This window comes from Miscanthus floridulus, chromosome 1 (genome assembly GCF_019320115.1).
Source record: "Miscanthus floridulus cultivar M001 chromosome 1, ASM1932011v1, whole genome shotgun sequence".
Classification (NCBI taxonomy): Eukaryota; Viridiplantae; Streptophyta; class Magnoliopsida; order Poales; family Poaceae; genus Miscanthus; species Miscanthus floridulus.
In genome coordinates, this window is record NC_089580.1 from 94,273,998 (window position 1) to 94,288,676 (window position 14,679).

General features: G+C 50.2%; 1 protein-coding gene across 1 annotated transcript; it reads right to left on the reverse strand.

The window, feature by feature from the left end:
- Positions 1-13,757: 13,757 nt before the first annotated feature.
- LOC136460468 (uncharacterized) lies at positions 13,758-14,420 on the reverse strand. Its single transcript, XM_066460151.1, has one exon. The coding sequence runs from the start codon at positions 14,418-14,420 to the stop codon at positions 13,758-13,760; it is 663 nt and encodes a 220-aa protein (XP_066316248.1).
- Between the last annotated feature and the right edge of the window lie 259 nt (positions 14,421-14,679).

Consider the following 14,679-nt stretch of genomic DNA (forward strand, 5'->3'; position numbering starts at 1 on the left):
AATCGATTCGAATCGCCGTCTCTCCCGGATAGTGAGAAACTTGGCTAGTCCCAACATCGTAGTAACTATATTATGAAACATGATGGTTCATATGAATATGGAATTACAATACCTGCTATGGTTACTATTGTATGATTCTAAATAATATACCACATGTTTAGCACAGGATAGTTGCTAATCTAGAAATGGATAGTTATAATTAACTTGATAAAGGAATCACAATTGTACAATGGTTAATTGCCTTTTTCGCAAAATGTTGTCAAGTTACGTCCACTTATACAGCCTTGCATAATCCTTGGAGTCATTTTATTTCTGGTTCATGACGGGTAAGTCTAGCTAAGTACCTTCTCGTACTCAGGGTTTATTTTCCCATTATTGCAGATGGCACTATGTATCATGGTTATTGCAAGAGTTGCTTCTATCCCGCTGTGGATGAGGAGTAAGCCTTGGGCAGGCTTCTTTAGTAATTCCTATCTTTGCTTTTGTGGTCCGTGATCTGGCTTGGCACTGTATCAAACTATGTTGGAAACTTTATCTTCGAACTTATTTGCTTCCGCTTTGTTTATCAAACTCAGTTTGTAATAACTTTTTATTCGTACTCTGATGATGAAAAGTATCTGCGAACTTTATGTAATATGTGGCATGTATGTTGAATCCTGTACGATCTTGGTTGTTGTAAATCGTTTATCGAGACCCGTCGTGGTACTCGACGGACTACCGGGTTTATATGGATTCAAGTATGATAGTGCGACCGCTTGCGGATTGCCATTGTACTTGTATTCTTATAAATTGGTCGGTTCTGCGACACGCACCATATAGGGCGAGTGGTACGTAAGGCTTCCCAGTGAATCTGAGTACTAGTAAGTCCTTAGGGGTGACCAAGCTAGAATGTCTCCATCAGGGTTTCCATTTACTGTGCCACCACAGCACCTCCATCTCGGGCTCCACCCATCACAGGTTCACACCCAGGTCCACCTCATATACCATTTTTACCCACCACAGGTATCCATTCTAGGGGTGCCCAGGTAGCACCCCATGGCAAGACTTGCCCCAGGCTCGTTGTATACTCCAACTTGGTTGACACAACCCTCACCCTTCACACACCCAAGTCACACACGCAGCACTCTCCCCATAGTCCCGGTAACACCAGTTTCCACCACGCACGTAGTATAAGCGTAGTAGAAGTATAAGTAATGAAATATATAGCAGTAAGCGTGTGTCTAGCCTAATAGCAGGGTGTGTAGGGGTAAGGTTGCGTCAAGGTAAAGGCTTCCAAGCAAGCATACTACCATGCAAGTCCTAGCATAATATAATTGTAGCAGTAAAGTAATGCGATAGCAGTTCTATATTAGCCATGCGTAATAGGTGCTACAAGATTGGGTGGGATGTGGCACCTTCAGTGTAGTCATCTCTGTTCTCCTCACGGTACTCACAGTCCTCGTCCATTCGGTTCTCCTCCGAGTCTGCAAACGACCGCATTATAGTCGCGTTAGCGACGTCTATAGAATAGCACAAAGAAGCAATGGAAATTCAAAAGAACCAAATGCACTCAAACATGGGTCCATTGCGTAGAGCTTGATTTTAGATGAATTTTGGTCCTAGTTTCGTATTTTTCTGAGGTCATATGAATTAGTTATGAATTTCCGAAGATTAAATCTATTTCTGAAAATGGAAAAAGGCTAAATTAATCCTGGCTGACACGTGTCATGCTGTGGTTGGTCCATGTGGCTTGCTGACATCAGCATGACATCAGCATGATGTTGTCATCATGGTTCCGAGCTGACAGGTGGGGCCCAGCTGATGTCAGCATGATGTCATCAACGTCGTCCACACCGACAGGTGGGGCCAAAGGCTATTGGGTCGTTGACAGGTGGGTCTGGTCAAAGTCAACGTCAGTCAACGACGAGTCAATGGTCAACGGTCAATGGTCAACAGTCATGGTCACTAACATGTGGGCCTGGTATGCTGACGTCAGCAGCTGATGTCAGCGTGATGTAAGCATGACGTCACCTCGGCTGTGCTGGCTTCTGACATGTGGGTCCCATGTGGCATCATCATGACATCAGCATCTAACATGTGGGTCCAGGGTGTCCGTGTCACTGATAGGTGGGGCTAGGTCAACGGTCAGCATTGACTAGTCAACGGTCAATACGGGCTAGGTCCGAATTGGGCCGGTTGGTCTTCGGGTTGGGCCAGTCTAGGCTAGGCCGAACACGTGGCATGCTATGGCGTAGCCACGTCATGGCCGTGGGCTCTTATTGGGCTTCGTCCACAGCACGGCTGACACCGTGTGGCTCATGGTGGACCAGCGCTCCTAGTCCATGGTCCTAAGGCAGGGTCCATGGTGGACCGAGCCCATCGTCATTTCTCCTTGGCTCGGCTCATGTGCACCGGGTGCAAGGCTGTGCTGCTCACCTTGCCCCTTTCTCCTCTGTTTCTTCCACGGCGTGCTCCCGCCGGCGACGTGCTCACCGGCGAGCTCCCGCAATGGCTCAGGCATCCAATTGAGGTGGGGAAAAGCCTCCCCGTGCCATGGCGACTGCAATGGTGGAGTCAGGGCAACGGATGGTGCATCCTAAGTCACTGGTCATGGTGAATAGTGCTTGAGCACAACCGGCATGCAGGAATGGCGCGGGTGCAGCGGCATTGGCCGGCTCTGTGGTGCGCATGGGCATCACAATGCTCCAACGGGCATGTTGGGTAGGTCAAGGGGTCCTCCAGGGCCTCTGGTGGCTTTGGCCACAGCGGACAGCCTTCCGATCACATTGGCGGCGTCGGTGTGGGGGCTATGGCCTCGGAGGGCGTCATAGTGGGGCGTGTAGGCTCCTACGGATCCATGTGGATGCGGTGAGGGCGTCCAGAGCTCAGGGCAGGACTTCTAGTTTCTAGGTGGCTGATAGGGTCTTCCTGGCGGCCACGGCGACATGGTGACGACGGCGAGGCACGCGGGTCACTACGGGCTCCTACGGGGTGGTCACGGTGTGCGCGTGAGTTACCCATGGCTTTAGCGAATGGAACGGGCGAGTCAAGGAGGCGCCAGGCGCTCCCATCGGTACTGGCCATGGCGGTCGGTGCTCGGACCAGTGGTCAGGTGCTCGGACATATGGTCTAGTGCTCGGACTGGTGGTCGGGTGCTCAGACCAGTGGTCTAGTGCTTGGACTGGTGGTTAGGTGCTCAGACCAGTGGTTTGGTGCTCGGACTGGTGGTCGGGTGCTCGGAGGTGGTGGCTGCGTCATGGCGGCGGCGTTGCGAGCACGGCATGCGTGCTCGGCTATGGCGTCCGGGGAACTAGAGAGGCCTATAGTGTCCTAGGGCTTGGGGATGGTCATGGTCAATGTGAGTGTGCTGTGCTGGTGTGCCTAGAGGCTGGGGATGGCCTTGGCCTACGCGCTCATGGTATGGAGCACCATGGCCAGAGTAGCAAGGTCCAGTGGTGAGCAGGGAATGAACCGAAGCGCACCGTAGGTGTTGTGGAAGAGGGGATAGTGGTGCGGTGATGAGTTGCGGTCGTGTAGCTCTAGAAGCAGTGTCGTGCAGTGCCGACCCACGACCATGATGATGACGACGACGTTGCCTTCGGCTCCGGTGACTTCGGTAGTGGCAATATCCTACCAAGTAGTCCAGCCGTCCCGCACCATATAGGGCGAGTGGTACGTAAGGCTTCCCGGTGAATCTGAGTACTAGTAAGTCCTTAGGGGTGACCAAGCTAGAATGTCTCCATCAGGGTTTCCATTTACTGTGCCACCACAGCACCTCCATCCCGGGCTCCACCCGTCACAGGTTCACACCTAGGTCCACCTCATATACCATTTTTACCCACCACAGGTATCCATTCCAGGGGTGCCCAGGTAGCACCCCATGGCAAGACTTGCCCTAGGCTTGTTTGTATACTCCAACTTGGTTAACACAACCCTCACCCTCCACACACCCAAGTCACACACGTAGCACTCTCCCCATAGTCTCGGTAACACCAGTTTCCACCACGCACGTAGTATAAGCGTAGTAGAAGTATAAGTAATGAAATATATAGCAGTAAGCGTGTGTCTAGCCTAATAGCAGGGTGTGTAGGGGTAAGGTTGTGTCAAGGTAAAGGCTTCCAAGCAAGCATACTACCATGCAAGTCCTAGCATAATATAATTGTAGCAGTAAAGTAATGCGATAGCAGTTCTATATTAGCCATGCGTAATAGGTGCTACGAGATTGGGTGGGATGTGGCACCTTCAGTGTAGTCATCTCTGTTCTCCTCACGGTACTCATGATCCTCGTCCATTCGGTTCTCCTCTGAGTCTGTAAACGACCGCATTATAGTCGCGTTAGCGACGTCTATAGAATAGTACAAAGAAGCAATGAAAATTCAAAAGAACCAAATGCACTCAAACATGGGTCCATTGCGTAGAGCTTGATTTTAGATGAATTTTGGTCCTAGTTTCATATTTTTCTGAGGTCATATGAATTAGTTATGAATTTCCGAAGATTAAATCTATTTCTGAAAATGGAAAAAGGCTAAATTAATCCTGGCTGACACGTGTCATGCTGTGGTTGGTCCACGTGGCTTGCTGACATCAGCATGACGTCAGCATGATGTTGTCATCATGGTTCCGAGCTGACAGGTGGGGCCCAGCTGACGTCAGCATGATGTCATCAACGTCGTCCACACCGACAGGTGGGGCCAAAGGCTATTGGGTCATTGACAGGTGGGTCCGGTCAAAGTCAACATCAGTCAACGATGAGTCAACGGTCAACGGTCAATGGTCAACAGTCACGGTCACTAACATGTGGGCCTGGTATGCTGACGTCAGTAGCTGATGTCAGCGTGACGTAAGCATGACGTCACCTCGGCTGTGCTGGCTTCTGACATGTGGGTCCCATGTGACGTCATCATGATGTCAGCATCTGACATGTGGGTCCAGGGTGTCCGTGTCACTGATAGGTGGGGCCAGGTCAACGGTCAGCATTGACTAGTCAACGATCAATATGGGCTAGGTCCGAATTGGGCCGGTTGGTCTTCGGGTTGGGCCAGTCTAGGCTAGGCCGAACACGTGGCATGCTATGGCGTAGCCATGTCATGGCCGTGGGCTCTTATTGGGCTTCGTCCATAGCACGGCTGACACCATGTGGCTCATGGTGGACCAGCGCTCCTAGTCCATGGTCCTAAGGCAGGGTCCATGGTGGATCGAGCCCATCGTCATTTCTCCTCGGCTCAGCTCATGTGCACCAGGTGTAAGGCTGTGCTGCTCACCTTGCCCCTTTCTCCTCTATTTCTTCCACGGCGTGCTCCCGTCGGCGACGTGCCCGCCGGCGAGCTCCCGCAACGGCTCAGGCATCCAATTGACGTGGGGAAAAGCCTCCCCATGCCATGGTGACTGCAATGGTGGAGTCAGGGCGACGGATGGTGCATCCTAAGTCACTGGTCATGGTGAACAGTGGCTTGAGCACAACCGGAATGCAGGAATGGTGCGGGTGCAGCAGCATTGGCCGGCTCTGTGGTGCGCATGGGCGTCACAATGCTCCAACAGGCATGTTGGGTAGGTCAAGGGGTCCTCTAGGGCCTCCGGTGGCTTTGGCCACAGCGGATAGCCTTCCGATCACATTGGCGGCGTCGATGTGGGGGCTATGGCCTCGGAGGGCGTCATAGTGGGGCGTGTAGGCTCCTATGGATCCATGTGGATGTGGTGAGGGCGTCCAGAGCTCAGGGCAGGACTTCCAGTTTCTAGGTGGCCGATAGGGTCTTCCTGGCGGCCACGGTGACATGGTGACGACGGCGAGGCGCGCGGGTCACTACGGGCTCCTACGAGGTGGTCATGGTGTGCGCGTGAGTTACCCATGGCTTTAGCAAATGGAACGGGCGAGTCAAGGAGGCGCCAGGCGCTCCCATCGGTACTGGCCATGGCGGTCGGTGCTCGGACCGGTGGTCAGGTGCTTGGACCTATGGTCTAGTGCTCGGACTGGTGGTCAGGTGCTCGGACCAGTGGTCTAGTGCTCGGACTGGTGGTTAGGTGCTCAAACCAGTGGTTTGGTGCTCGGACTGGTGGTTGGGTGCTCGGAGGTGGTGGCTGCATCATGGCGGCGGCGTTGCGAGCATGGCATGTGTGCTCGGCTATGGCGTCCGGGGAACTAGAGAGGCCTATAGTGTCCTAGGGCTTGGGGATGGTCATGGTCAACGTGAGTGTGCTGTGCTGGTGTGCCTAGAGGCCGGGGATGGCCTTGGCCTACGCACTCATGGTATGGAGCACCATGGCTAGAGTAGTAAGGTCTAGTGGCGAGCAGGGAATGAACCGAAGCTCACCGTAGGTGTTGTGGAAGAGGGGATAGTGGTGCGGTGATGAGTTGTGGCCGTGTAGCTCTAGAAGCAGTGTCGTGCAGTGCCAACCCGCGACCATGATGATGACGACGATGTTGCCTTCGGCTCCGGTGACTTCGGCAGCATGCAGGGCTCTGATCCTCCTCTCACGATCTCCTTCTTGGCCCTATACTCTCGGTGGTGTGGCTGCTGGGCCACCAAGCAGCGGCAGAGGCTGAGGGAGAAGCTAGGGCATCGGGCGTGAGCTGCGTGCGGGCTGGCTTTATAGCCGAGCGCCATGCCTCCCTGGGTGGATGGCATCGTGCGGTGGAGGCATGTGCATCACATCAGATGGTGGTGCGGGGTTGCGTGGGCGCGGCGCAAGGGGATAGGGTCATGCCCCGAGCGTGACCCCCTGGCCCGCCCCTACCACAGCTATCGGGCACCGGTCGCATAGGCAGTTGAGGCGTGGGTGAGGAAGACGACACTATAGATGGTGGTGTGGCTAACATGCGAGGTCCAGTGGGCAGTGGCTACGAGCGAGGTAGATGGGTACGCGAGCATGGGCGATGCGCTGGGCTGGCTCGTGGGCTATGTATGGGCGCGCCAGTGCAAGGTGGGCGCGGTTGGTTGGGCCGCGAAGCCGAGCAGCCTGGGCTACGAGGCCTTCTTCCTCGTTTCCTTTTTCTGTTTTTCATTTCATCTCTTTTGTTTGAATTTGATTCTGGTTCTAGAATTTGAATTCCAAATTGGTGCACCTAATTTATTGGAGTTGTTAAGCATATCATAACTCAAATGAAAATCCAAATCACATTTTGAATAATCAATGTATGCATCACTTTATTAGTTAGATTTTAAATAATCACAATTAACTAATGACATGCCATGCTTATGTGTTAACTAGGGTTGGGGTTAGATCTAATGCATCTCTTAGGTTAGGTTACTATACATGACACTCATCATCACATGGAAGTTTTGAGAAAAAAAATTTGTAGTTGGTATTTTTGGTGTGTGGATTTTTGGGTTGTTACACCAAGCAGTACGGACTCATGGTCCGACCACCGTGATGAGTTGCCAAGCAGTCATGAGCAGTTGCCGAACAACATATACTGATGTCGAGCAGTGCGACCCATAACCAAGCAGCATAACCCAAGCTTGTCTTGCCATAAGGGTGTAAGGAGCTCAAGTTCAGAATAAAAAATTTCCTCGCTATGGACGATGTGTGCCCACTTAGAGTCCGTCCACTAGTGAAGGAGATATTCTTCTTTAGCTTCAAGCAGCACGGAGTCTTCCAGAACAAAGCAAACACATTCACCATGAGGTGAAGTGTGCCCACTTAGTCCCTGAGCCTGATAGTAGATGACATAGTCATGTGGTGCCAGGGTTAGAAAGTAGAAAACTAGCTGAGCAGGTAGCCAGTCCCTGGGCATAGCCTCGAGATGAGAAAAGCGCACATTCACCACAAGGTGAAGTGTGCCCACTTAGTCCCCTAGCCTGACAGTAGGTGACGTAGTTACGTGGTGCCAGGGTCAGAAAGTAGAAAACTAGCCGAGCAGGCAGCCAGTCCTTGGGCGTAGCCTTGAGATAAGAAAAATGCACATTCACCACAAGGTGAAGTGTGCCCATTTAGTCCCTGAGCCTGACAGTAGGTGACACAGTTACATGGTGCCATTTAGTCCCTGAGCCTAACAGTCGGCGTTTATTCGGTGAGTAGCAACAAATTATGGAGATAAATCAGTAGCATGGGCTTGAGACTATGCAAAGGCCTAGGTAATAGCCCATTAAGCCGCGTCGAAGACTTTGTAGAGGCATAAATTGCGGGAATGGTTTTCCAAAAACCCTCGAATGCGAAAGGTTATGGAAAGTACTTTTATAACAGCGCCGCCGCCCCTGCGCTCCCACCTTTGCCACTTCATCTTCCTCCAAAGCTCTCACATTTCTAGATCCGCATCCACAGTAGCCTCCGCCACCAAACCCTAATCGAATCTCTATGCTGAAGAAGGGAAACGCCAAATCAAAGAAGACAAGCTCGAAGAAAGCGGGAACTAAAGCCCAACGTGACGAAGAGTGGGTGTCATCATGTACGGGAGAAGCGGAGCTGAATAGATTGGTGGAAGCCAGTGTTCTTCCTAACCACGCCACCGCCGGATGGCGGCCGGCCCTCGGTGAGCCCTTCCCAACACCTCATACCGATGAAGTGGTGGTATTCGAAGATTACTTTTGGCGTGGGTTGGGATTTCCTGTTCACCCATTCCTTAGGGATTTGATGGAGCTTTGGGTGGTTAGTTTGTGCAATCTCCACCCAAATACCATTTTACAAATCTCTATCTTCATCCATTTCTATGAAGCATACCTTGGAATCCTCCCCCACTTCAACCTCTTTCGCTACCTATTCTGGCTAAAGAAGAAAGGCGGCGATGGTTCCAAGGTGGTCGGTGGAGTGTACCTTCAGCTACGTGATGGGATGATGGGGGGGTACCTTACTGTGCCGCTCAACACATCACTGAAAAACTAGAACACTAGGTGGTTTTACATGAGGCAGAGCCATCTGGCCATCCGCTGCGATACTGATCACATTCTAAAAAAACTAGAGGAGCTGGTCGAAGATGCCAAGAAGCGCTGATATGGAACAAGTAAACGAGCTCCTTAGCATAATTTAGGGTGTGAAGACCAACGACGGATTGGTAGCATTGAGCTTCATAGCTCGCCGCGTGCAACCCTACAAGGAGAGAGCCCACCCCTGCTTTGAATTCAAGGGAGAAACCGATGGTACTCGGGAGAGGCCGAAGATGCTGTCGAGAGATGTTGAGGAGCGAGCTATAGAGCTATTCGCTCCATTTGTCTCATTCAAGATGTTAGGGTATTCAAAACCCTTTAACTATAAGAATCTGCCACCTCAGGTAAACATCTTAGGTTTACATTTGTACTGCATTTTATCTTTCATTGTTTTTGACCATCTGAACTAATTCACCTATGCAAAGATCCATTCGTAGGAGAGGGCGGTCTACTTCTTGAGTGTGCCGAGGAGTGAATGGCCAAAAGGGGTAGACACCCGGCCACCACCACAGCCCATAGAAGAGGCGGTAAGCATCTCGTCAGAGAGTCCATCCCTAGTTTTGGAGAAAATCTGGTGGAAGAGGGCAGTGGAAGATGAACCAGCTTGAAAGAAAAGAAAGACGGCGAGTGCCGCTTCCCTCAAACCAGGCGGCATATCGCTTGGCGATGATCAGACCACTCGACCACGGAGGACTACGGTGTTCGACTGGTCCGATGACAACGAAATTTTGGTAGCTGATCTACTGAGCACAAAGGAGCCCCCGCACAGCGCTGGCGTGGAAGATCGATCTAGGGGAGACAGAAATCACCGAGCAGCGAACGAGGGAGATCCCTGCACAGCAGACGATGGAAGCCCCGATAGTGCAAACGACCAGAGTCCCCGAGCAACAAGGGGAGCTGAACCCAGAGCAATGTGCGGAGAGGATCCTAGAGCATCAAACAAAATAGAGGTCTGCTATGGAGGAGTAGGAACCTTCCTCCTAGAACACTAGAGTTGAAAACACAGCTGCGCCTAGGGGTTTGGGCAGGCACTGCCAGTTCAAGAAATTGAATCGGTAGACCAAACCATAAGCATCTTTTTCTTTGAGTACCATAGTGGTTTCTTAAATTCCTTGGCTACTAACGAGCTGATCTAATGTAGTGCAACACCGATGCCTAAAATAGCGGTGGGGGCAACGTCGGATGCTCTCATCCTGGAGTCCTCGAGTGCCCAGTAGCTGGAGGAAAGGTCAACCACCTTTGTCGGTGGCCTTGGCAGCGGCGAACCATTAGCACAAACAACAGATGCCTCGGCGATGATGCCCGAGGCGACGGCGGGAACCATCGGGCCTTTGGGAGCAGAAGCTACAGTTGCCGGCGATGCGCCCAATCCTAAGGAAGCAAATCCGATGACACCCGAGGAGCAAATGCTACCACCTAAAGCATTGCTAGGGATTGTCGGACCCACTGTCCATCCTTAGAGCCCCCTAATGGTGCCTCAAGCTATGGCGGAAGAGGACGAGGTGGAGGAGATCGAATGCGCTGAACCTCAACTGCAGTCCATCCGGATTATCCACAAACATGGTGATGAGGTGGTGGTTATCGAGGAGGAAAACACCACTAGGGAGATGAAGAGATTGAAAACCACCGTCACCAGAGTAATGAAGCAAATAAAGGTGAGTACTACAACTGAAATGCTCATACATGTTATTGGAGATCGAAGTTCATCATTAGCACTGTACATCTATAGGGGATAACCCTAACTACCGAGAAACGGCACCAACTAATAAAGAGGATGGAGCCCCTCACCAAGGAGAACAAGAAACTCAGGGTGGCAATGAACCTCTCAGAGAAGAACATCCAAAGAGCCCGACATGAGCGAGACCTTGTAGAGTCCAACTCGTGGGGACCTAGAACATCAGAGGGGAGTCCTATCCAAAAAGTTGGTGACTACATCCAAGAAGTTGTAAAAAAATCTAGGCAGCTGGCCACTGTGTCCAAGCAACTGAAGAATGTCTCCGAGCAGTTGGACAAGAAATGTGAACAGCTCAAAAGTGTATCCGAGCAGAAATCCAGTATGCTATATTGGCGAATGTACTTTGTAAATGCTAAAAAGCCATAATTTTGGTTATAACTATTTTGCTTGTAGAGCAAGATGCGGAGCTCAGCCAGTGACGCTAGATCATCGAGCAAATTCGATAGGAGAAAGCAAAAGAGTCAGAGTGAGCAAACAAACTGGCCGAGGAGCTAAAAGGTGAATACCTCCTGGTCGGAGTTACTATTGAAGTAGTTTTCTGGTATGATGGAACATTGTAACGTTTGCAGGCTATCGTCATAAAGCCAAGGCATAGTTCGATGTGCTGGTGCAGGAGGCCAAGACTCAAAAGGAGAACTTCAATGCTATAGTTGCCGCAATTAAGCCAGTGCTTGACTGTGTCGACCTAGAGACAGCTACTCAGCCCGACGGCGGGTGGCAACGTTCAGACACCATCTTCTAGAGGTGCAAGGCAGCATGGAGGAACTTTAAGAGCTTCAACCGCGATGCCATCATGACCGTCGCTACTCATGTCCTGGCGGTAGTTCGGTCTCATTACCCAACCCTCGACTTTTAGTCAATAGGGGGTGGTTTCACCGAATGATTGAGCGATGTAGAGACCCAATAGCTAGGGGATGAGGTGGAGGACACAGCGAAGAATCTAGCTGGTGATATAGACCTGTTTGGTGAGACTGACGGTAATGATGGAGCAGAATGATCTGCTTGGCAGACTTCATCTGTAATTTCTATACAGTGTAGTTAGAATGCAAGAAAGCGTAAAAACACTTACGAATATGATAAATGTTTTTAGGAGCATGTGTATGCAGTTTGCGTGTATTTCAGCAAAAAAATCTTTGTAGTTTGAACCATAGCACAATTATACATAGTAGAGTCCAAGCTGTTGTTTTGCTACTGATCCCCCATGGCCACGGCTAGCCCATAGTCCATAACGTCGAGCACGGAGCCCATGCACATGTAGGAAGAACAAGCGCAACCAAGGAACCATAGCCGACCACCCATAACGCAGAGCACGGAGCCCATGGCACGTGTAGGGAGAGATCAGAAACTGGGTCTTCTCCATGGAGAAGAGAGCGAAACGTGGGCTGCTCGGCGGTTATCGAAATAACTTGAAGATACACATAATGTTAGTAGTGTCCGAGCAATTAGTTCTTTGCTGAGATCTTGACCTTGGCTAGCCCATAGTCCATAACGTTGAGCGTGGAGCTTGTGCATGTGTAGGAGGAACAGCTATGACCGAGGAACCATAGCCGACCACCCATAACGTAGAGCGTGGAGCCCGTGATGCGTGTGGGGAGAGATCGGAGACCGGGTTCTCTCTGAAGAAAATAGAAAAGAACGTATGCTGCTCGCTGATCGGTGAAATATCTTGAAAATTTGGAGCAAAATGTTCGGCGCTTTGGAGAAATGTTTTGTGATGGTTCGGAGAGAACATATTCGGCGAATGGGAGAAAGCATGTTCGGCAAATTGGAGAATACGTGTTCGGCGAATTGAAGAATACGTTCGGCGAATTGGAGATTATGTGTTCAGCGAATTGGAGAATACGTTTAGCAAATTGGAAATTACATGTTCAGCGAATTGGAGAATACGTTCGGTGAATTGGAGAACACGTTCGGCGAATTGGAGATTACGTGTTTAGCAAATTGGAGAATATGTTGGGCGAATTGGAGATTTGGAGAAACGTGGTCAGCGACAATGTTGGTGGAGCTCGTCATGAAGTGGCATAAAAACCCGGTGATTGTAAGTGGAGATTTAAACTATAGTGGAGAAAAAATGGAGAAAAATTATGGAAATCAAGACTTTATTCATCATAAAGTGGAGAGTACATATCTAAGGCATTTTAAGGATAGAAACGTATGAGGTGCTCAATATGCCAGGAGTTAGGAACATCAATTCCATCTAAGTCACATAGGCGATAAGACCCTAGTCGGGTAACGTCTTTGACGACGTAAGGTCCTTCCCAGGGGGAGGAGAGCTTGTGCATCCCTTCAGTTTTCTGCTTTCTATGAAGGACAAGGTCGCCGACAGCAAATGAACGACCTCTAATGTTGTGGTTGTAGTACCTTCACAAGCCTTCTAGATACTTGGCTGTGCGGACACAAGTGATTAGGCTTTCCTCCTTGGTCCTATCGACGTCCTCTGTCCAAACAACTGCGGCTTGTTCTTCATCAAAATTTTCCACCCTAGGTGCTCGAAAGGCAATATCCACTAGAAGTATGGCTTCTGAGCCATAGACCAAGAAGTATGGAGACACGTCGGTGATGCGACTAGCTTGAGTATGCAATCCCCAGACTATAGCTGGTAGCTCTTTGAGCCATCTACCCGGATGTTTATCGTCTTTCTAAAATAATCTCTTTTTGAGGGCATCCAGTATCATACCGTTCACCCATTCGACTAGACCATTGGCTCTAGGATAGGCAACAGAGACATATTTGATGGAGATACAATGGTCTTCGTAGAAATCCCAAAAGTGATGGCTAGTGAATGTAGTTCCGAGGTCGGTGATGATGCTGTTCGGGAGACAAAAAATCTATGGATGATGTCTTCGAAGAGCTCGACTGCTTTCTTTGCAGTAGCGAAGACGAGCAGTTTATACTCAATCCACTTGGAGAACTTATCAATGGTGACATATATGTACCGAAAACCTCCTGGTGCTGGCTTAAAAGGACCAATCATGTCCAGTCCCCAGCATGCAAAAGGCTAGGAGGCTAGAATGGTCTGCAACTCTTGTGCCGATACATGTATTTGTTTGGCAAAAAATTGGCATCCTTCACAACATCGGACGAGGTCTTCTACATCAAAAGGCTTTGATGACCAGTGTTCTCAAAGCCGTGTGGTTGTCGTAGGAACGAGAGTGAATTTCACGAAGTAACTTCACTCCGTCTTCTTAGGTGATGCATTTTTGCAAAATCCCTTCCTTGACACTTTTCCTCATCAAGTTGCCGTTTACCAGCACATAATGTTTGCTCCCATGAGTTAGGCATTTGGTTTTAGTTTTATCGGCTGGTACTTTGGTGCTAGAGAGGTACTTGATGAATTGTTCCCTCCAATCGGCGGCCGGCAAAGGTACCATAAGTACCAGTTGCTCGACAGGTGGAACTTCCTTAATTTCTTTTTCTTCTTTAATGGACGGCACCACAAGATCTTGGACGAAGACCCCAAGTAGAACCATGGCACGAGAGGAGCCCAACTTGGACAAGTAATCGGTGATCTGATTTTGGTCGCGTACCACGTGGTGGTACTCGATACCGTAGAACTTCCCTTCAAGCTTCCTGATTTCGGCGCAATAAGCGTCCATCTTATCGTTGGAATAAGACCAATCTTTGTTAAGCTGGTTGATGACCAGCACGGAGTCCCTGTATACCCTAACACATTTGATGCCGAGCTCAACAGCTATACGGAGTCCGTGGAGACATGCATCATATTCGACGGCATTGTTGGAGGCCGCGAAGTGTATCCGGAGGACGTATCGAAGCTTATCCTTGGTCGACATGATGAATAGAATGCCCACACTAGCACCGTTGATGTTGAGGGCGCCGTCGAAGTACATCACCCAGTGCTCAGGGCCTGTAGCGGCGATGGGCTCTTGGATCTCGGTCCACTTAGCGATGAAATCAATGAGCGCCTGAGACTTGATCGTAGGCCTGCTTCTGAATTCAATGGAGTAAGTGCTGAGCTCGACAGCCCACTTGATGATATGGCCATTGGCCTCTTTGTTGTGGAGGATGTCTCCTAGAGGGAACTCGGTGACCATGATGATCTTGTAATACTCAAAGTAGTGGCGGAGTTTGCGCGATGTAATCAGGACG

Bases quoted from the DNA above. Each gene is read 5' to 3' on its own strand.
- LOC136460468 (XM_066460151.1), bottom strand. From the start codon at position 14,420: ATGTACTTCGACGGCGCCCTCAACATCAACGGTGCTAGTGTGGGCATT.